Source organism: Sinocyclocheilus grahami, unplaced genomic scaffold, assembly GCF_001515645.1.
Source record: "Sinocyclocheilus grahami isolate Dianchi unplaced genomic scaffold, SAMN03320097.WGS_v1.1 scaffold2670.1, whole genome shotgun sequence".
NCBI lineage: Eukaryota > Metazoa > Chordata > Actinopteri > Cypriniformes > Cyprinidae > Sinocyclocheilus > Sinocyclocheilus grahami.
In genome coordinates, this window is record NW_015507848.1 from 15,148 (window position 1) to 39,075 (window position 23,928).

The 23,928-nt window shown below is 37.0% G+C and overlaps 2 protein-coding genes across 2 annotated transcripts in view; both read left to right on the forward strand.

Annotated features, from left to right (window-relative positions):
- Nucleotides 1-21: 21 nt before the first annotated feature.
- Nucleotides 22-21,069, forward strand: LOC107575482 (collagen alpha-6(VI) chain-like). The gene is given in 32 exon segments (XM_016261853.1): nucleotides 22-211; nucleotides 3,939-4,182; nucleotides 4,303-4,875; nucleotides 5,072-5,623; nucleotides 5,996-6,571; nucleotides 7,069-7,662; nucleotides 8,487-8,818; nucleotides 9,219-9,297; nucleotides 10,146-10,282; nucleotides 10,819-10,911; nucleotides 11,217-11,270; nucleotides 13,892-13,963; nucleotides 14,414-14,440; nucleotides 14,999-15,043; nucleotides 15,802-15,855; nucleotides 15,940-16,002; nucleotides 16,096-16,161; nucleotides 16,650-16,690; nucleotides 16,882-16,930; nucleotides 17,249-17,314; nucleotides 17,427-17,489; nucleotides 17,616-17,678; nucleotides 18,535-18,597; nucleotides 18,711-18,761; nucleotides 18,959-18,994; nucleotides 19,146-19,208; nucleotides 19,323-19,385; nucleotides 19,935-19,970; nucleotides 20,080-20,116; nucleotides 20,314-20,325; nucleotides 20,433-20,929; nucleotides 21,064-21,069. Coding segments are annotated over 32 exon segments (4,854 nt in total). The 5' UTR covers nucleotides 22-64.
- Nucleotides 21,070-21,854: 785 nt separating this feature from the next.
- LOC107575484 (PI-actitoxin-Aeq3b-like) overlaps nucleotides 21,855-23,928 on the forward strand; it is a 4,217-nt gene continuing 2,143 nt past the window's right edge. Inside the window, exons 1-2 of the mRNA XM_016261855.1 lie at nucleotides 21,855-22,028; nucleotides 22,213-22,383. Of these exons, the coding sequence (XP_016117341.1) occupies nucleotides 22,299-22,383 (85 nt within the window). The 5' untranslated portion in view covers nucleotides 21,855-22,028; nucleotides 22,213-22,298. The remainder of the gene's footprint in view (nucleotides 22,029-22,212; nucleotides 22,384-23,928) is intronic.

Here is a 23,928-nt window from a genome sequence, read left to right on the forward strand (position 1 = left end):
TCGAGCGGATGTGTCCTTCAACACCTTCGATGATAAGACTGACATCCTGCGCTACATCAGCAGCATGCCATATGGTCGTGGTAAAACATACACTGGAGCTGCTCTCAAGTTTGCCAAAGAGCATGTGTTCACCAAAGCAAGAGGCAGCAGAAGAGATCAGCATGTTCAGCAGGTTGCTGTTGTTATCACTGATGGAAAGTCAACAGATGAGGTGGCCAGGGCTGCGGCAGCATTGCGGCGATCTGGCATCACTATATTTGCGCTTGGTATCAAAGACACCGAGGAGGATGACTTGAGAGAGATTGCTTCCTACCCATATAAAAAGTTTGTATTCAACGTGGAAGACTTTGATAAACTAAATTCACTTTCAAATATTTTAACCAAAACACTCTGCAATGAAATCACAGATTCCATCATACCTAGAGTTTCACTCTCACAGAGCTTTGTTTTACAAGGTTGGTAAGATGTTTTTACTCATTCTTTTTTAAATGACTGGCCCTAAGAGCACAGTGATGATGAAAAAAATAATAATACAAATTTCATATCTGAATACTCAAAATTTCACTCCACTGCAGGTTGCAAGCAAACAACCAAAGCCGACATATACTTTCTTCTGGATGAATCAGGAAGTATATCCTATGATGAGTTTGATGATATGAAGAACTTTACTAAGCAATGGCTTGAAGCATTTGAGGTTGGAAATAACCATGTGCGCTTTGGATTAGTAAAATTTGCAAGCAGCGCAACAACAGCTTTCCGATTACATGACTATAACACAAAAGCTGATATCGAAAAGGCAGTGAATGCCCTCATTATGGAGGGAGGGGGCACCAGGACTGATTTGGGGTTGAGAGAAATGATCCCGCTGTTCGAAGAAGCTGTACGAACACGTGAGGAAAAAGTTCGTAAGCTCCTGATTGTCATCACAGATGGCGAGTCAAGAGGGACAGAAGAGTCGGTAGAAGTCCCTGCTAAACTTCTGAGAACAGAACAGAATGTCACCATTTATGCTATTGGTGTGAAAGATGCATCTGAGCCAGAGCTGGAATTAATATCTGGCAGCCCACAAAGAACATTTTATGTCAAAAACTATGATTTCCTTGATGAAATCAAGAAAGACATCATTACAGAAATATGCTCCTTTGAAGGTGAGACATTCGATTATTGGCATATGTTTATACTGTGTGTTTGCACTGTTACCTGATTTGCACAATTTTTTAATTGAATGGGTGATAAAATAATACAGTGCATGGACATACATTTTTTTCTCTTGGCCTAAATAGAATTTGTTTCAAGATTCTTTTCACAGAACGAGTGATCACTTTATGAATTTCTTATTTTTAGGTTGTGAAGGTCTTTTTGCAGATGTTGTCTTCCTGCTTGATGGATCAGAAAGCGTTAGTGCTAAGGACTTTGAAAATATGAAGTACATAATGAAGCTTGTGATAGATAGGTTTGTAATTGGACCGGACAAGGAGCGTGTTGCGGTTGTTCAGTATGGCACAGACCCAAAGGAGGAGTTTTCCTTAAATAAATTTGACGATAAAGCTGTATTATTACAGGAAATTAGAAATATTAAACAGATGAATGGAAAAGCGAACACTGGAAAAGCACTTAAAGAAGTATTACAATCTTTCAACATTTCTAAAGGAGGACGCGCCAGTGCTTTAAAGTTCTTGATACTTCTTACAGATGGAGAGAGTTGGGATGATGTATCTGAGCCTGCTAAAGTCTTGAGAGACAATTTAATCAACATTAATGCTATTGGTATGAGACATGCAAACAAATCTCAGATTCTTGCCATTGCTGGATCCCATGATGGAGTGTTCTTTGAAGACGCTGTTGCATCCCCAAAAGAATTAAGCAATGACATCCTTCTAAAGATCTGCAACACAGGTACGTAAACCAAAACTGAGATTTTAAGGAGAGATCACATCATGTCAGTAACTTCTGTCAGTTGATGTTAAATCCCTTGAAAAATATGTTCTGTGACTTTTAGTCAATGTATGTTATCTTTGAGGGCATCTACATGCTAGTGTAGCAGTGCACACATTTACCACCTGACCATCTGAATCTGACCACCAACAACATGTAGACATTTATGGCTTATGGCTGTTTTGCCAAAAGAGAAGGACTGCACATTTGTAATATGTACATCTGCTAAATGCTTGTCAGCTTTCATTTGTATTATAGTAAAAAACACTTCAAATATTAGCAAAGGTGGATTTTCCAAATTACTTCTAACATTAACATCATATATCTTTCCAGAATGCAAGACACCAGAATTGATCGATATAATCTTCCTTATGGATGCCTCCGGAAGTCCAAATAAAGATGGTTTCCAGGAAATGATAAACTTAATGAAATATACGGTGAGCAAATCTGTGGTTGGAGAAAAACGGGTACGATTTGGCGCTGTCACCTACTCTAATAACCCTCATTCAGAGTTCACACTAAAACAGTACTACAGTCAAACTGATATTCTGAGGGTTATCTCAAACCTCAAAACTTCAGGAGGAAGCAGAAACACGGTCCGAGCCCTGAACTATACACTCTCCTACTTTGGTGGAACACATGGTGGACGACGGGCAAAGAATGTTCCCCAAGTGCTATTTCTGATTACAGACGGCAAGGTTAATGACTTAAGTGGTCTAGCAACATGGCCTGAATCCCTGGCAAATTCAGAGGTCAACTTTTTTGCTATTGGTACTGAAGATGCAGATGCAGAACAGCTAAAGGAGATGGTGGGAAAGAAAGGAACAGTGCACTATGCAAAGACCTACCAGGATCTGCATGGACTGCAAAAACGGATCACCCAAGAGCTCTGCGATCTTACCAAACCAAGTAAATCTTATTCTTATCACCAAACACTTTGTGCCATAAATTTTTTTCTGGAAATGAACTCAACGTTCTATGTGAATGTATCTTCTGATTAAATAATATCAAAGGAATTATATATATATTTAAAAATATGTTGACCGCTACATTTTTGTCAGAAAGTAACTGCTTTTTCAATAGAGTAAGTTGACTTTAAGTGACTTTTTCTGCTTAGTTATTTCATGCATCTTGATTGATCAGATCGATGTCCAATTATACTTAACATAAATACAGATATAAATCCAATCAACACTTCATGATATATGGCAATATAATTCACTGTTTGTGTCTCATGGTTGCTTCATCCATGATTGCTTGTCCAGGTGTGGATTGCTTATGTGTCTTAGACCACCTACTGAACTATCTCTAACTATCGGTACAAATGTGTGATCTGAAACTGCCAATCTACAGTTGTAATGTTGCTTCCCAAAACTGTCCATTAATGTTTTTTTTTTGTTTCCTAGTTTGTGAGATGGAGGTATCAGACCTTGTTTTTTTAATTGATGGATCAGAGTCTATTGACGAACCAAGTTGGAATACTCTCAAAAAAACCATGATTGGCATTGTGAAAGAGCTGGATATTGCTCAAGACAAATGGCGAGTGGGTGTTGCCCAGTTCAGCGATATACTCCTGCATCACTTTTACCTGAACACATACACTAGTTTTGCAGAAGTGGAGGAAGCTATAAACAAAATTAGACAACGAAAGCAGGGCACAAGTACTTGGGACGCACTGAGAAATATTAGATACTACTTCACAAGAGAGAATGGATCCAGAAATTACTTTAGACTGGCCAGACAGAATGTTCCTGGCATTGCCATAGTCATCACAGATGGGGAATCAAATGATGATGTGAAGGAACCTTCCCAGAGACTACGAAACCTAGGAGTTTCCATCTTTGTCATCAGGGTGGGAACGGGCAACATGGAAAAACTGCATACCATTGCTAATACCCCACATGAAGAGTTCTTATTCAGTATCGACAATTATAAAGAACTGCAAGGTCTAAAAGAAAGTCTACGCAACAAGGTGTGCTTTACTGTGACGCTCAACAGATGAGGTGGCCAGGGCTGCGGCAGCATTGCGGCGATCTGGCATCACTATATTTGCGCTTGGTATCAAAGACACCGAGGAGGATGACTTGAGAGAGATTGCTTCCTACCCATATAAAAAGTTTGTATTCAACGTGGAAGACTTTGATAAACTAAATTCACTTTCAAATATTTTAACCAAAACACTCTGCAATGAAATCACAGATTCCATCATACCTAGAGTTTCACTCTCACAGAGCTTTGTTTTACAAGGTTGGTAAGATGTTTTTACTCATTCTTTTTTAAATGACTGGCCCTAAGAGCACAGTGATGATGAAAAAAATAATAATACAAATTTCATATCTGAATACTCAAAATTTCACTCCACTGCAGGTTGCAAGCAAACAACCAAAGCCGACATATACTTTCTTCTGGATGAATCAGGAAGTATATCCTATGATGAGTTTGATGATATGAAGAACTTTACTAAGCAATGGCTTGAAGCATTTGAGGTTGGAAATAACCATGTGCGCTTTGGATTAGTAAAATTTGCAAGCAGCGCAACAACAGCTTTCCGATTACATGACTATAACACAAAAGCTGATATCGAAAAGGCAGTGAATGCCCTCATTATGGAGGGAGGGGGCACCAGGACTGATTTGGGGTTGAGAGAAATGATCCCGCTGTTCGAAGAAGCTGTACGAACACGTGAGGAAAAAGTTCGTAAGCTCCTGATTGTCATCACAGATGGCGAGTCAAGAGGGACAGAAGAGTCGGTAGAAGTCCCTGCTAAACTTCTGAGAACAGAACAGAATGTCACCATTTATGCTATTGGTGTGAAAGATGCATCTGAGCCAGAGCTGGAATTAATATCTGGCAGCCCACAAAGAACATTTTATGTCAAAAACTATGATTTCCTTGATGAAATCAAGAAAGACATCATTACAGAAATATGCTCCTTTGAAGGTGAGACATTCGATTATTGGCATATGTTTATACTGTGTGTTTGCACTGTTACCTGATTTGCACAATTTTTTAATTGAATGGGTGATAAAATAATACAGTGCATGGACATACATTTTTTTCTCTTGGCCTAAATAGAATTTGTTTCAAGATTCTTTTCACAGAACGAGTGATCACTTTATGAATTTCTTATTTTTAGGTTGTGAAGGTCTTTTTGCAGATGTTGTCTTCCTGCTTGATGGATCAGAAAGCGTTAGTGCTAAGGACTTTGAAAATATGAAGTACATAATGAAGCTTGTGATAGATAGGTTTGTAATTGGACCGGACAAGGAGCGTGTTGCGGTTGTTCAGTATGGCACAGACCCAAAGGAGGAGTTTTCCTTAAATAAATTTGACGATAAAGCTGTATTATTACAGGAAATTAGAAATATTAAACAGAAGAATGGAAAAACATACACTGGAAAAGCACTTAAAGAAGTATTACAATCTTTCAACATTTCTAAAGGAGGACGCGCCAGTGCTTTAAAGTTCTTGATACTTCTTACAGATGGAGAGAGTTGGGATGATGTATCTGAGCCTGCTAAAGTCTTGAGAGACAATTTAATCAACATTAATGCTATTGGTATGAGACATGCAAACAAATCTCAGATTCTTGCCATTGCTGGATCCCATGATGGAGTGTTCTTTGAAGACGCTGTTGCATCCCCAAAAGAATTAAGCAATGACATCCTTCTAAAGATCTGCAACACAGGTACGTAAACCAAAACTGAGATTTTAAGGAGAGATCACATCATGTCAGTAACTTCTGTCAGTTGATGTTAAATCCCTTGAAAAATATGTTCTGTGACTTTTAGTCAATGTATGTTATCTTTGAGGGCATCTACATGCTAGTGTAGCAGTGCACACATTTACCACCTGACCATCTGAATCTGACCACCAACAACATGTAGACATTTATGGCTTATGGCTGTTTTGCCAAAAGAGAAGGACTGCACATTTGTAATATGTACATCTGCTAAATGCTTGTCAGCTTTCATTTGTATTATAGTAAAAAACACTTCAAATATTAGCAAAGGTGGATTTTCCAAATTACTTCTAACATTAACATCATATATCTTTCCAGAATGCAAGACACCAGAATTGATCGATATAATCTTCCTTATGGATGCCTCCGGAAGTCCAAATAAAGATGGTTTCCAGGAAATGATAAACTTAATGAAATATACGGTGAGCAAATCTGTGGTTGGAGAAAAACGGGTACGATTTGGCGCTGTCACCTACTCTAATAACCCTCATTCAGAGTTCACACTAAAACAGTACTACAGTCAAACTGATATTCTGAGGGTTATCTCAAACCTCAAAACTTCAGGAGGAAGCAGAAACACGGTCCGAGCCCTGAACTATACACTCTCCTACTTTGGTGGAACACATGGTGGACGACGGGCAAAGAATGTTCCCCAAGTGCTATTTCTGATTACAGACGGCAAGGTTAATGACTTAAGTGGTCTAGCAACATGGCCTGAATCCCTGGCAAATTCAGAGGTCAACTTTTTTGCTATTGGTACTGAAGATGCAGATGCAGAACAGCTAAAGGAGATGGTGGGAAAGAAAGGAACAGTGCACTATGCAAAGACCTACCAGGATCTGCATGGACTGCAAAAACGGATCACCCAAGAGCTCTGCGATCTTACCAAACCAAGTAAATCTTATTCTTATCACCAAACACTTTGTGCCATAAATTTTTTTCTGGAAATGAACTCAACGTTCTATGTGAATGTATCTTCTGATTAAATAATATCAAAGGAATTATATATATATTTAAAAATATGTTGACCGCTACATTTTTGTCAGAAAGTAACTGCTTTTTCAATAGAGTAAGTTGACTTTAAGTGACTTTTTCTGCTTAGTTATTTCATGCATCTTGATTGATCAGATCGATGTCCAATTATACTTAACATAAATACAGATATAAATCCAATCAACACTTCATGATATATGGCAATATAATTCACTGTTTGTGTCTCATGGTTGCTTCATCCATGATTGCTTGTCCAGGTGTGGATTGCTTATGTGTCTTAGACCACCTACTGAACTATCTCTAACTATCGGTACAAATGTGTGATCTGAAACTGCCAATCTACAGTTGTAATGTTGCTTCCCAAAACTGTCCATTAATGTTTTTTTTTTGTTTCCTAGTTTGTGAGATGGAGGTATCAGACCTTGTTTTTTTAATTGATGGATCAGAGTCTATTGACGAACCAAGTTGGAATACTCTCAAAAAAACCATGATTGGCATTGTGAAAGAGCTGGATATTGCTCAAGACAAATGGCGAGTGGGTGTTGCCCAGTTCAGCGATATACTCCTGCATCACTTTTACCTGAACACATACACTAGTTTTGCAGAAGTGGAGGAAGCTATAAACAAAATTAGACAACGAAAGCAGGGCACAAGTACTTGGGACGCACTGAGAAATATTAGATACTACTTCACAAGAGAGAATGGATCCAGAATAGATGAAAGAGTCGCTCAGAATCTCCTGCTGATCACAGATGGAAAAGCTAATGATGAGAAAGACTTGAACGCATTAGTGTATCTCAGAAACAAGAACATAACTATAACTGCCATTGGGATTGGCGATGAAATAAAGAAATCTGAACTGCGTGAAATAGCTGGATCAGCTGATCGGGTCCTTATTGAGACTTTTGAAGGCCTTGAACTGAAGACAACCATAAGGAAAGTGTTACATTTACTCTGTACAGACACAAGACCAATACCACAACCCCCATATGGTAAGTAACTATAGTTTATCATAGCATTCATAATTTGTAATTATTATATACCAAATACTCTACATATAAACTCTGTTCCTAAAACTAATGCCTCTTGCCTCCAAATGACTCTTATATACCTTGTGACCTGCTATCTGATGAGGAAGCTCTATAGGTTTTGGAACAGATTAATAGTTAAAAGGAAGATGGAAAGTGAATCACACACTGTTCATTCTTTATCTCGGTTCAGTCTTCTAATCTTATCTTTGATTTCCACTAGAGATATAGATGCTTCCTAATATCTTCAAGCAATCAAATAAATAAATAAATACACCATATTGTTTCAAATTAATCTTATAGATATTGCTGTGTTTAAATGTTGTGTCTCTTGAGGGAAGAGACATTCAGTTTTTCCTGGCTAAAAATGAATTACACAGCTGTGTAAATTTAGGATGTATGTTTTGGCAGATTCTTGTAATTGATTAGCTGGCATTAGACCTCTCCAGCTAACTGATTTTTAAATAAGTGTTTTATTTGTTTGTTTGTTTTTTTAAAAATATGACTTAACTGGAGTAGTTTTTCTAAAAATATAAAACAAAAGGTACAGTAAATGCTTAAAACATGTAAATTAACTGATAGCAATAGTCTAAGAAATTGATGAGGTCAGTTAATTAGGAAACTGTTCTGTGATTTTGGGAATCTGTTGTTAAAACTTTCTCTAACATGGTAATATACTGTAGACTGTACAAATATAGTATGTATGCATATTTATTAATGATAAGCATGTATAATATTTTGTCTGTAATCTTTCTTGAAGATTGTGACCCATTGTTTTGTTCGAACAGACTGTGATATTGACATTGCCTTTGGGTTTGACGTGTCCAGACGGACAAGCACACAAACTCTGTTCAGACCTCAGGTGGAACCGTTGGTTTCTGCAGCCATCCACCGTATCTCCATGATGGGTGATCTGTGCTGCATCAAAAAGGACAAGATTACAACTAGATTTGGCTATAGGCTAGATAGGAGTGTTCTGAATGATTTTGGCTTTGAGAAGTACAGCGAGGATGTGGTCAAGAAAGTGATGTCATTTCAACCTACGGCACCCCTGGCCTTCAACGGGGTTCTGTTAGATTCCTTCAGAGAATTGTTAGCCTCCTCCAAAGCCAAGGCAAAGGTGGGAGTGTTTTCGAGATATAAAACTTACCATCAAAATGACTATCAGCTATATTATATTCTTTGTTAATGTTCCCTTAATTGAGCAGGAGAACCTCTGCTGATGTTACTTTCAAATGATTTTATGTTTTACTGAAAGACTCTCATAAGAAGATTTACACAACAAAGAAACACTATGCACTTTGGCGTTTGGCATGATATTTTACCCAAAATTATGCTTTAAAATGAAATTGCATCTGTAAGAGCACTATTGGAAAAAATTATATGAATTTTAAATGCTAATATCACCTAGATTGCATTAAGTATTTATTGCTCGTTCAGTTGATGGTACTCAGAAAATGGTATTCACGCAGAATGCTGCTGCTAAATCTCCTGACATTTAATCGTATGTTTGTGTTTAGGTTTTGATAATCTTCACAGATGGGTTGGATGATAACATTAAGCATTTAATGGCAAGTTCAGAGAGACTTAAGCAAAGTGGTAAGTGATGTCTTTGGCTACATCCACATTAATCTGGATTTATTTGAAAACTGTGTTTTCGTTTTGTCCACTCTACTGCTTTCAAGTGGTTTCCAAATGTTGTTCGCTCACATTGAAATGTCTGAAAACGCTTAAATCACCTTACTGCATATGGGTAAAATGTAAGTTCTCTGAGGTATACCAAGAGATTAAACATTAAAAAGTTAAAATTTTATTAGCAAAATATCCCTCCAATTGCTGGTGCATCCAGGTCACACTCGAAATTGTTATTCCATATATTCAGACAGCACAATTGTCCTGTTTTGCCGCTAAACAAGAAGGAGTACATTTTCTGTCATATTTGTAATGTAATATTAGGAGTGTACAAAGTAGCATTTAAACAACACTATGAAAGTGAATAGGAGGGACAACAATGCTGGTACAGCCATAGATATCTGTGGGTACTATATCACATCACTAAACATGCATCATTGTTTTCGGATTATACCTCCGTTTTCACAGTCCACAATTTATATCTTAACCATAAAAACTGAGCCATTGCAAAGTAAAGTATTTCAAGATTGATCCAGCCAAAACTCAGTTGTGTGCAGAACTTTAATACATTTTGTAAAAGGATGCAATTGCATTTTGGTTTAGTTTAGTTTTTTATTTAAAAACACTACCTTTTATCTTAATTTGCAATTTTGTATAAGTAGCCCCCATGAATGCCTATGCCATGTTTTCCCTGTCTTTTTTGTGGGACGTTTCTTCCACAAAATGTTTAAGGCAAAGACTGTGACCCTGAACCATTTCCTCTGCAGTCACTCTGTACTAAACCCATGTGTGCTCATTTCTGATGTGTAAACTAGGGGTCAGTGCACTGCTGATTGTGTCTTTGGAGGGAATAATGGACGTTCACCAGCTGGAATTTGGCAGAGGTTCCGGCTACATGCAGCCACTGACCATCAACATGCTAAATTTAGGCAACGCTCTTATGAAACAGATTGTAAGTATCAAAACAATGCTTAAAGGCAATATAGACAAATAGTGTTTTCAGCTATATATATATATATATATATATATATATATATATATATATATATATATATATATATATATTCCCATTGAATAAATTAGCTCTTCTACTATTTTAAATGCATTCTGCTTTGTGGCCTTTGTTTCTGGAGCCAAATTTAATATTTGTTTATTGTACAATCATCAAATATTGATTATTTTTTAATTAATTTAATTGTTTATTAACATCTTTGATTTCCAGATGCTCTTGGTAGACTATAAATCACCACACAAAACACATTGTTGTCGACACAAATCATTGCAACTGGACAAATATTTAAACTTTGGCAACTTTTGTATATGTGTTTATAGTTTTAAGGGATGCACCTGTCTAATTTTTCAAGCTACTGCCAAGTGACGGATACATTTGTAGTAAAATACCCTAAAATTTGATTGGATGCATGGCTTGTGACTTCAGCAACAAAATACAAACAGATTCACTCATTGTGCACCTTGCTCTCCCCTCAGGAAACAGTAGTGCTGAGGAAATGCTGCGATGTGCTTTGTTCATGCACCGGTGTACCTGGACCACGAGGACCCCCTGAAAGCTTGGGTCAAAAGGTCAAAGCCCCTCAATTCTGATAATGTAGAAAATAATTTTTTTGGGTTTACATATTTTCTCTTGCTTTGTTTAGCATGGACGGATTTTTTCTCGCTGAGCTTGATGCATTATGTCATTATCTGAATGATAAATGCATTGTGACTAAATGTGACAAATGCAATTTGACTAAAATGAGGTATCTTAGTTAGAAGGCAGCTAGATTTTTGAACAGCCTTCACACCAGGAACATGGCTATGATGTCTTCAAGAAATTCTGCCTATGCAGGTTTTATGTGTCAGTATCCATGTTTTCTTTTATTATTTAGGGATATAAAGGTCAGAAGGGTCATCCTGGATTTCCGGGAGATGAAGGTAGTATGGTAAGTGAAACTGTCAGCCTGATTTCTGATGTCACATGACCTTCACATTACATGTACTTAAGGCAAAACACCCCAAGTGAATAGGGTAAAACATGTAACTAATAAATATCACCATACTTGATTGATAACATTAAAATTCCAAATTTAAAAAGTTTTATGCAATATTATGCTTAAATAAGCAAAAGAGGCATTATCTAATTACACAGGCACTCATTTGCATACATTTCCAGAACAGAAATCTGAATATTGGATAAAGCCAGGTTCAAAATTCTTGTTTCTTTTGCTGACATATTAGAGTCAAAAGTTTATACAGAAGGGATTTTGTGTATCTATTTTTTTGTCTCTCCATGAATCAGAAAACGCTGTCGACAGTATTATTATATATTTTGTAAAAATATGTAAACCTTTCTGTAAAAAAAAAAAAAACTTCAGAATATAGATAGGAGTGTGTAAATATAGAAAGTCTGGGGTGTGTACGTGCTACTGTGTTGGAGAAAAACACATTTTGAGAAAAGGGCCTTTAAGGATAGGTATTGAAATTGAAATCTATAGTCGCAAATATATACGCAATAAACACTTAAAAGTTAATTGTAACAAAGTTCGTAGTTCTGGGAAGAAGGAGGCGGGAACCGGCGAACATTTAAACATAAAACTTTAATAATCAAATAAACAAACACAAAATGAAAGTAAAAGCGGCAGCCCCTCACGGACGACTGCCGCATAAAACAACAACAACATAAATAGTCCAGGGGCCCGTTATTCGCACGTCGCTTATTACATCCGAGATGAAATGTCACATCCAAGATTATATCATCGCGCTAATCAGGATCTGGGTAATTCGGTTCTTCGAACGCACCTGTTGTTGATGATTAGTATGCCTGGATTGAGTTATCTCAGATAATTGCCCGTTCATGGGTTGGTTTAAAAGGGGCTATGTATCGATACTCGAAACCACGATCAGCAATGCAGCGATTGGCCGGTGGCAAGACAGCAACGTAATTACATCATATAATTAAAAAAGACACCTGACGAAAAACTTGACACATTTTTGGACTTTTATAAGGAAACAGCTAAGCGAACAAAACTACATAAGTGTTATACTAGATAAATGAAATGTGCACCGTTTTTATTTAATTCTTTTTTTTTACATGATTCCTAATTATTTATATTCACGATTTCTAATATTTGTACAGGCTTTTCATTTTTATTTCAATGTAGTAGTTAGAAACTCATTTAATTTGATATTTGAACAGATTTGTTACGTGACAGCATTAATTAAAATTTCTTAAGGGTCAAGATCATGTTATCTGCATCTCCTGCGCTCCATAAAGCCACTCCCATAATAGCTGTCAGCACTCAAATGAATGCACGACTCTATACATTATCTGTTTAGCATGTGTGTAAGACTATGAAGTAATACTTTTATGACGAATAAATCTTTCAGTGAGTAAAACTGGCTGTGTCTATAGTATTAAAGATACACAACATTATTATATTATCTTTAAATTAATTTTTAAATGATTATTATTTTAAATGATTGTACTCTTGTAATAAAGTTGCAGTGGTAGCGGACAGATTTTAAGTATCAATTCTGCTTTAAAAGATGCAATCTAATCCTGTTTACAAGAAATAAGCCTGCTCCCGAGCAGGTTTAAGCTTACGGGCCTGTTGCTATGTTGCTGTTTCTTACGGATGATCTTCGAAGAACCAAACAATCCAAGATCACGCCAAATCGTCAACAATCAAATCCAGCTAACTGAGTTAGTGACATACGAAGAACGGGCCCCAGGCCTGGTCCTCTCTCATCCAACACTGTTGTTACTCCTCCCTTTTTCCTTCCGGAGCTCCTCCGTTGGACTCGAGACCGTTGAGGGGCATAGGTGTCGCTCATTATCATTTACCGTCCTCGCTTTACCTCGCTCCTCTCCCACAGCTCTCGGCCCCGCCCCACTCATCACATTTATTTTGTTTTCTTTCTGGTAATCTGGAACATTTTATGAAAAGTCAAATAGCCCAAAATTTTAAGACTGACCAGTGCCTGATAAAACAATGGGTCTCATTCACTAATAATTGCATGGATTATTTCGTATTTGTACGATATATATAACATATATAATACAATTAATGCAATATATTTATATTATATATAATTATAGTCATGCTAGGATGAAATATGACTTCTTAAAACAATTAGCTGTAAGGCCGTATAAAGTAAGTGCTTTTTGCGTACATATGGTTTCAATTGTTCCTATATTTTTTCATAAATTTAGAATACATTTTTTTGCTAAATTTGTTCTTAAATTCGTTCGTACGCACATTTCATGCACAAATTTGTGCGTACGCATGCTTAGTGAATGAGACCCATTGTTTTTGCCTGTAATATCTTGCCTTAATAGTCCAATTCAGAAATGTCAGCATTAGTAATTCACAGGACAATGTGTAGCTGATAACATCGTTTTAACAATTTTATGTTTCATGTGCATTTTTGCCCTGAGACCTCATCTGTAGCAATGTGTCACTGATGATACTGTATATATAGGACAGAATATACATGTTTTATAGAGGATGTACGTTGTATATGCTATGAATAAACAGTCTTTCTCCCATCTTGTTTCTGGCAGGGAGAGCGAGGACCACCAGGGCTGAATGGAACTCAGGGACACAGCGGTTGCCCTGGAAACAGAGGAATACATGTAATTTAACATACGATTATCACTGGAGATGCATCTCTTGATGCCACTTTTATCAGTGCAATGTTCTGCTTGGAATTTCTGGATTTATCTTAGTATGCAAGATAGTACAGTACTGTATTTCTTCATACACCACTTGTTAATAGAACTTTAAACTGGTACTTTTTCTTTTTTTACTTTCAAGAAATAATCTTTAAAAATAAGATGAATCAAAGAATCAAATTGTTAATATAAAAATAAAATTGTTTAATATTTTATCATTTGGTGCAAACACATTCATACATTAAGTGTGAACACATTTTTTTAGGAATAGATACATGCTACCTGCAAGACTACTACTAACTGCATGGCTAGGATATGTTATTGTCTGTACTGTATATGAGGACAGGTAAACCAGATGAGTTTTACAGCTGTGCTGAATAAAGGAAATGTTTTTAAATCTCATTTTAATAGGGCCAGAGAGGCTACACTGGAAATAAAGTGAGTAACACGAGTTATTATTCTATTTACTGGCTGTTCGCTCTATAATTGCACCCACTTTTACTGTTATTTTGGACAAAAATGTAAACCGAAAAAGACAAAAAATGATTTTCTAAAGTGCTTTTTGAGAGATTGTTCTGCTGTTTTCTTCTACAACCACAATTTACATCTCAAAAATAATGTAATGTTTTTTTAGTATAGTTGCCTTGTCTCAGTCATACAAGCAAAATTGCATGACATATTAAGACTATTTTCATAGAATCTTTTTGCAATAACATATTTTTTTAAACTTGTTTTATACATATTACATTTTTTTTGAAAATTTTGCTTAGAAGGTTCTTGCACACTTTTACTAGAAAACAAGTTCAGATTCTCATTAATAATGATGATGTTAACAGTTTTCATGAGGCAGTTTTTGTCTGGCAATTTTTTCCAAGCTGCAGATGTTATTTTAGGGTCTTAAACAAGTACAATTGCAAATTGTATTTGTTTAGTGCTGTTGATTACTTCCCTAAACAGACTGTAAGTTTGTGTGACCCTTTGACCTCTGTCTGACAGGGAGAAGATGGGGAGGATGGGCTGGATGGAGTGGATGGAGAACAGGTCACAATTATCTCCTCTGCCCCTTTTCCACACTTACATTCACATGCACTATTGTAAAATAATATATAAATTAGATGTAAATATATAAATATTTGAATTTGTTCAAAAAGCAGAGTAAAGTTTATTTATCCATGTTGGAGTAGAAATTACAGAGTTTAGGTTGCGAAAAACTATGTTTTAAATTCTAAATCAATAAAAAATATGCAATATACAGAGAAATGTACAGAGAAATAGATTTGTGAAGATATCTAGATGGAACAAAAGAAGCCTTTTTTATGTAAATCAGTTTTTTTTGTGCATGAAAAAGTTGTCTTATTAGATGGTTATAGAGACTTAGATGGATGCAAGAAAGTTGACAATACACATACACACAATGTGCATCAAAATGCACCTATTGATATCTGACTTTGAAAAAAATCTGAAACGTTATGTATAAACCTTCTATAAAGTATAAAATTCTCTCTTTCAGTGTAAGTCTATAGGTTTTTTGTCTGTTATATACACCACCAAGCAAAATTTGTACGTTTGACCACTTATAAAAGTAATATCTTTTGTAAATATCCGTAATCATATGTATGATCAAGTAATAGTAATTAATTGTGTTTGAGGAATATCAGTAAAGTGCTGCCTTGTAAACACTGCAGTAATTTAAACCCATAAGTGGGCAATGAAACTGCTTAGTTGAGCACCGCATCGTCACCAAATGAGTTATTGAGTCATTTGATTGATTCACTGTACTCTGTTTCTGTTGTGTGCAGGGTGATGCTGGCCTAAATGGGCTTCCAGGACCTAAAGGAGACCCAGGCAGTGCTGTAACTACACCACACATGTGTTTGATCACAGCTGCCTCCTTAAAACAACCCAGTGGCTTCCTCACTGTTATTTCTGTCTTTTAGGGTGTGAAGGGTTTCAGAGGCAGTCCGGGACCTGACGGACACAGCGGAGTAAGAGGAGATCCTGTAAGTATTTCTCTGTGTTTATAGTAGCTGTTTTTTACCGTCTAAACAACCTGACTTGATTTGTCTGTACAATGTTCTCTGTTTACGTTACAGGGTGCACCAGGAATAGACAACACAATTCCAGGTCCAAAAGGCGAGAGGGGAGATACTGGGCTCCCGGTGAGGGTCTTTTTTTTTACACTTCTTCTGGAAAATGTTAACTCAATTTGTTTGTGTAAGAGTGAGAGAATGTGTCTGTTTCAGTAGCGTTGTGTCGTAAACCAAATGTTGTATAATTACATTCTTCCTCTGTTATTATGCATACACTACTTTAAAATCCTCCCATGCGACTATGGGTTTTGCAGGCTGTCAAAGTTAGCACATTTACACTTGTGATTAATTATAAGTTAATGTTAACACCACTTACACATGTGTGCAAGTTGACACAGCCACAATTGTTACTGCTTCTTAATTGACCTTTCTTTCCTGGCTCTTGCTTTGACTTTCATTGAAGAAAAATTCCAAATTAAGAACTTTAATAAAAGAGAATCAAGTGACCAAATATCAGAAACATCTATGATTTAGAACCACTTTTTTTTTTTTAGCATGTTACAAGAATATGTGACCGATTTCAGTAAAAGTGTGTTATGACTGTGTTCTGTTGTCAGGGTGACCAGGGCACTGTTGGACCCCCAGGCAGAAAACAGTTGTTTTAAACTGTAATAATATTTCACAATGCTACTGTTCCTACTGTATTTTTGACCACAGAGACTTTTAGAGGTATTTGAGCAGTATATGTGTTAACGTTTTGTATTATGATTTTCAGAATAGTTAACATTAATTGCCTGGATGTCCTTTTTTCGTCCTTCATGAAGTTTTATCCTTCAGATAACTTCTCAGTGTATTTTGGTAGGGTGCTCCAGGAAGAAAAGGCCGACCAGGATTGCCGGTAATGTAGCATGAACAAAATACAAAGATTCTGTTCTTAAATGTTTTATTCTATACCATTCTTTTCTAATCTTGTATGTTGTAATCTATTCCTAATTCTAACATATTCTATTGTTTATTATATTCTTGTATCCTGTTGTTGTTATTATATTCTGTTCTTTTTTCATTTATTCCATTCATCTCGGAACTGTTACAAAAGTCAATTCTGTTTTAAATAGCATTCTATTTTCTAATCTGTTCAATTTTGTTCTTGTCTAATATAATCTGTTCTGGTCTGTTCTGTCATGGTAATGTGAGGTAAATGTGTGTATCTGTATAGGGTGACTCTTCAAATGAAAAAGGAGAAGCTGGACAGCGAGGGATTCCTGGTTATCCTGGACAAGTGGTGAGAACTAGGACATTTCACCTTTATTTAAAAAGAAACACACAGATAAGTGATGTCCGATGTTAGTGTTTGATTCTATGAGCTGTTATACCTCCCTGATCTTTTTGTTCAGGGACCACCAGGCTCAAAAGGGTTCCAAGGAGACAATGGTCCTCCGGGTGCACCTGGAATTCAGGTGTGTATTCAGTTGATTAAACTAGTTGTATGTTAATGCCTTTTCTCTTAGTGTACAAAACATATGGTATAGAACACAGAAAGAACAATACAATGAATGTTGAGAGAACCATGTGTGTTTTCATAGGGTCCCTTTGGCCCACCTGGACCTGAAGGATCAAAGGGAGGTCGAGGATCCAGAGGGCCAAGGGTATGGAAGACTGTTGTATTGAAGTTTTCTTCTTACTTCCTTCTTTCTCTTTTCCTGATTCTGTGAAAAATGCATGAGTGTAGCGAATCAGCTCATGGGGAAATATGAATAATTAATCATAACTAGCTATAATTAATTATAAATATTTAGATCCGCTGTAGATATTTACTTGACCTCTCAGGGTCAACTGTCTGTCAATTTGAGTTTGTTTCTTCAGCAGAACAGAATAGCTTTACATCACTGGCTCACCAAGGGATCCTCTGCAGTGAATGGGTGCCGTCAGAATGAGAGTCCAAACAGCTGATAAAAACATCACAATAATCCACAAGTCATATTTTGTTAGAACTGTTTTGGACTGTTTCCATTTGTAACAGTCTTTGCTGATTCAGATAAGACAATAATAATTTAAAGCAGTATATTATGGATAGATGACTTGTATTTTAGCAACGGTAACAACAGTTTGAAGTTAAAAACATCTTAATAATGGATTTGTTTCTGACAAACACGCAGCTTTTCACTTCACAAGATGTTAACTGATGGACTGGAGTGGTGTGGATTACTTGTGCATTATTGTGATGTTTTTATCAGCTGTTTGGACTCTCATTCTGACGGCACCCATTCACTGCAGAGGATCCATTGGTGAACAAGTCATGTAATGATACATTTCTTCATATCTGTTCTGATGAAGAAACAAACTCATCTACTTCATGGATGGCCTGAGAGTCTGAGTTTTTGTGTGAACCATTTCTTTAATACCTGGTTGGTCTCCAGTATATTATGTAGTAGTGCAGCAGCCATATAATGTTGTAGAGCAATTCTGTGCTCCTCTTTTCACACTGTCCCTGCTTGTGTTTAGGGTCCACCGGGTGACCCGGGGCCCAATGGAGCACTGGGATCAGAGGGATTCAAAGGGCCTCTGGTCAGTTGTTGCATTTGTGCATTGTTGATTTGAAAATCTTAAAATGCCCATCTAAACTATATGAAATAGTTTTGTGCGACTTTCCAGTCTAATGTATGACTTTATGTAAAAAGGGACAAGATGGAAGAGATGGGTATGGACCTTCTGGGCTCAAAGGACACAAGGTATCTGTGCTATATCTGAAACATGCTATAACTTATTTTCCAAAGCGATTTATAAATATAATGCAATTAACATCAAGAGCAAAGCTTTGCACATGAGCAAAGTGCAAAACATTATTTTCTGGAAAATACAGTTACTTGTTTTCTCTCTTTTGTGTATGTTTATGGATATTCAAGTAACAGAATAAAATTGCTTTCAGGGAAACATTGGATACTTTGGCCTCCCTGGTTTGCAGGTCTGTTAAAGCTAGTTAATCATCTGTTGCAGCTCATCACTAGGCATTTTATGTAATTGTATAAATGTTAATAATAATAATAATAATAATAATAATTTAAAATTAATATAACATTATGTAACATTATTAATATCAGTGATTATAATAATAGGGTGAGGATGGTACCAAAGGATCCAGTGGAAGTAAAGGACATAAAGGTTATCGAGGAAAACCGGTACACTTTTAAATTATATTATTTTACTTAACATTATAGAGAAGTTTCTGTATGTTTGCAGTATACTTTTTGGAAGTTATGCAGTTATGTTATATTATGTATTGATGTGATCAGGGAAACACTGGTCTCGAAGGTCCTCCGGGTACTCCAGGAGAGAATGGGATGGACGGACACAGGGTCAGTCAATTGCAAACACTTTCTTACAGATTAAATAAATACTTATATACATCACAAAACATTGTCAGTTTAATCCTCTGGTCCTCTTCGGTCAGAACTGACCGAAATAAATATGTTTTTAATTTTTTAATTGTTTTGCTTCATTGGAACGGGAAGACACTTGGTGACTTTTGTCAAATTAGCTATGTGAACAAAAAAGTCATGGACATGATTCGAATATGTAACACTACCATGGAAAAAAATTGCATACCATTTTTTAAATATTGCATAGTATCATAAAATCATCTCAAAATTCTAAATAATAATAAAAAATGTTATTGGACAAAAATTATTTACATTGGTTTTTGCAAAAAATAAATACATATATAAAGTTACATTTCAAGGATTCTGTCACTTTTGACCGCGTAGGTAGCAAGTGTGACCCATAAATGAAGGAGGGTTAAGCAAATGTAAATAAGGTGTACTGAGATATTTCTCTTCATATTTATTTATTTGTTTGTTTGTTTATGTACTTATTTAATTGTTTATTTAATGTTATTGTATTTCTAGGGTGAAAAAGGACCTCCTGGAATCAGTCCAATGCCTGTAGGTTCACATTAAGATAAATGATCTTTAAATAGTATTAAATTACTCATCTGTTCCAACAGTTTGATTGTATTCCTTCTGTCCTTATTTTCTGCTTCTGAACGTCAAGGAATGTGACCTGGTCGAACACATACGCAAAAACTGTCGTAAGTTCAGAGCGCCTAATATCCAAAGAATGCCAAGCAGAATGACTGCTAGTGATTTTAGTCATTAGCATTATCTCATTCAATTATTTTATTTCTCTCTTTGTGATCTCTTATATGTGCCATTTAGCTTTCTATATATTAAACCTTGAAATGATTTGAAATGGATCTAAATTTTATATTTCATTTTGTCTCCACAGCTTGCTGCTCCGGTATGCTTTGCCTTACACTTTAACATTTCAGTGCTTCATTTATTAGTAACTTTTTGCGAATTGTAAATTTTATATATATATTTTTTTCTTTTCCAAAATGCTTTCAGGTAATGGTACCCGGTGTCCAGTTTACCCCACAGACCTGGTGATAGCATTGGACATGTCTGCGGGTGTGACTCCTCAAGTGTTCGAGCGGATGAGTTCTGCGGCTCTATCTTTATTGGAAGACATTTCCATTGCTGAAACAAATTGTCCATGGGGAGCTCGAGTATCTGTGATCTCCTACAGCAGTGAATCCAGGAACCTGATCCGTTTCGCAGAACACCTTAAGAAGAAGAGCCTTCTGGAAGCTGTAAGAACATTCGCTCTAGAGAGAACCACAAAAACTAGAGACATCGGACAAGCCATGAGCTTTGTGGCCCGCAACATCTTCAAACGTGTCCGAAAGGGCAGGCTCATGAGGAAAGTGGCCGTGTTCTTCACAAACGGGCCGTCGAGGGATGAATCGAGCCTTGCAACAGCCATGCTGGAGTTCAAGGCTGCAGACATTGGCCTCGGAGTGATCGCCTTAAATCCTGCGGATGATGTGAGCCGAGCAATGCAGGTAGATAAGAAAACATCAGATTTGCAAATGCAAAAAATGCAAGTCACCTTCATTTATATTTATTTACATTACTTCACAGTAATAAACAGGAAAATAAGTGTTAATGTTGCAAAGTTCTTAAAATACAATTACAGCTGTAAAGTAGCACAAAACAGACAATAGTGTCATTATTCAACTCAATTTGGTTCAATGTGGATTCAGTTCAGTTCGCTAACAACATCAGTGGAAGGGTTATCAGTTATGAAACAACCACAAAGCAGCTCTATAAAGTATAATAGTGTCATTATTGAGCTCATGTCAGTTCGGTGTTGATGCAGTTTAGCTCAGTAATGATGCAAATTTGTAAAACAAGCTTAAAGGGATAGTTCACCCAAGAATGAACATTTGATGTTTATCTGCTTTCCCCAGGGCATCCAAGATGTAGGTGACTTTGTTTCTTCAGTAGAACACAAACGGAGATTTTTAACTCCAGCCGTTGCAGTCTATCAGTCATATAATGCATGGCAATGGTAACAAAATCTATGAGAGTAAAAAAAACATGCACAGACAAATCCAAATTAAACCCTGCGGCTCGAGACGACACACTGATGTCCTAAGACACGAAATGATCGGTTTGTGCCAGAAACCGAACAGTATTTATATAATTTTTTACCTCTCTAATACACCACTATGTCCAACTGCTTTGGGCGCGCGCACGGCATCCGGTGCGTGAGGTGTGTACGCGCTTTGGCGTAGTTTACGCAAGCGCCGGAAGTGATCTCTCGCGGGTATACGTCACTCATTGTTTACACAGTGCACAGTCACTGTAGGTACGACGGCTAATCAAAATGGTACTTACTTGCGCTTATCCGGATTGTTCAAACCGACTTAAAACTAAAAGATTACGTTCTCTCGCGCGAACTCATTCGGGAGTGGTGACCAACTGAAGCGCCCACCGAAGAGCCCTTCACAACAGAGGAACCATATGAAGAGGAGCAATATGAAGATGTTTATGATGAGCAAAACACAGAACCAATCACTGAACCCAGTGAATATGATGACACTGAACAATTTACAGAAGAGCACAAAAAGGACAAAACGGAGCCTTCAAAGACTAAAGGTGGTGAATCTAGATCTTACTGGCCAATTTAACCCTTGATTTAGCTCTTTTGGAGTTGCACATATCTCTGGCGTAGTTCTGTATCCTCACTCACATTAAAAATGCACAAGCTTTTATGCTGTTTCTCTGACAGAGTTCAGTATTCAGTGCTGCAGGGAATTAATGGAATGTTTGTTTCCAACAGCACGATGCTTCCTTGAGAAAGATTCAGGCGGTGCTTGTGGATCGTATTTGTCCAGATGGTATTACAGCCAGCAGACTAAGAAATGCATGCACTTCTGGTACGGTGGTTGTGGCGGAAATGAAAACCGATTCTTGACAGAGGATGAGTGCTTTAGGCAATGTGTGTCTACAGGTAAAATTACCAAACTTGCTTACTGATATTTAGGCTGTTCATAATCCATATTTTTTTATTGATGTAAATTCTGATCATTTACTTTTTTATTTAATCCTTGTTTTTAATTTTTTTTTGGTCAACTTGTTTTCTTTGAATTAGCGCAGGTTTTGTCATAGGCCTCACTGATCTGAGCTTATGCACCTCCGTTTTTGAGTGAAAAAAAAGCATTATTTGTGTATTATTTTGGGAGTTTTTACTCAAAAACTGAGGTGCATAAGCTTAGATTAATGAGGCCTACAATCAAAAAGAAACACAACCTGTGCTAATTGAAAGAAAATAAGTTGATAGAATAAATTCAATATTTGGTAATATAGCACAATGAGAGGAAAACTGGCCTTTTTGTAGGCTGGTCATTTTTGGCCAGGAATACCACAAGTGTAACAAGGTGGGAAAAATAATCAAAATTGTATAAAAATGTATTAAAGGGGTCATATGATGCAATTTAAATTTTTCCTTTCTCTTTGGAGTGTTACAAGCTCTTGGTGCATAAAGAAGATCTGTAAAGTTGCAAAGACTAAAGTCTCAAATCCAAAGAGATATTCTTTATAAAAGTTAAGTCAACCACGCCTACCTAAAACGGCTCGTTCTAACACGCCCCCACATGTCTACATCACGATGTGGGAAGATTTGCATAACACCGCCCAAATGTTCACACAAAGAAAGAAGCAAAACTTTTATTCTCGCTGTAGTATTGTTGTTGCTGCCGCCATGTCGTGAAGACGCTGTGTGTTTCATTGTGAAAGCGAAACTACTTTGTTTGGCCTTCCAAAAGAGGACGATATCTGCTTCGTCATGCCTAGAGCTGATCCGTGCTGGTCGCTGAGGAAATACATCAACTTCGCGCTGTGGATTGCCAGATCGGCTTTCACCGTGGACGAAGCGGAGTCCAGCCCGGGGTCGTCACATGTGGTTGCCGCAAGCCTGCCGGCCGCTCATTCGTTGAATCCGCCAGCCGCCGCTCACTCTAGCCCGCCGTGTGTCATGCTGTGTGTTTCGTTGTGAGAGCAAAACTACTTTGCTTGGTCTTCCAAAAGAGGACACGACTAGAAATCAGTGGTTAAGTTGTATTTACAACACTGTTCCAGAACAGTTTAACCCAAATATTCAGATGTGTGCAGCACATTTTATGGAGGACTGTTTCCTGATCCTGGGAGAGTAGACTACAATGCCGGCTGTTCTGACTCACAGACTGTGAGTAAGTTTTTTATATTTAAAGAATTTGCCACTGACGATTCAAACGCGAGTTTTGAGCAGTGTAGAGAAGCGCTTGTAGTTTGTCATTTCTCTGATCATGCAGACATGGTTTTATGTTTACGCGGCGCGATGTATCACGTAAAAAGACAGTATAAGTCATTATAATCCGTAATTATGTCTCGTCGCTCCGGCCGGACAGGGCATCACAGTATGGTGAGGGGCGTAACATTTCCGTCACACGCTTGAGGTATTTGGCCAATCACAAGGCACTGGATAGCTGGCCAATCAGAGCACACCTCGCTTTTCAGA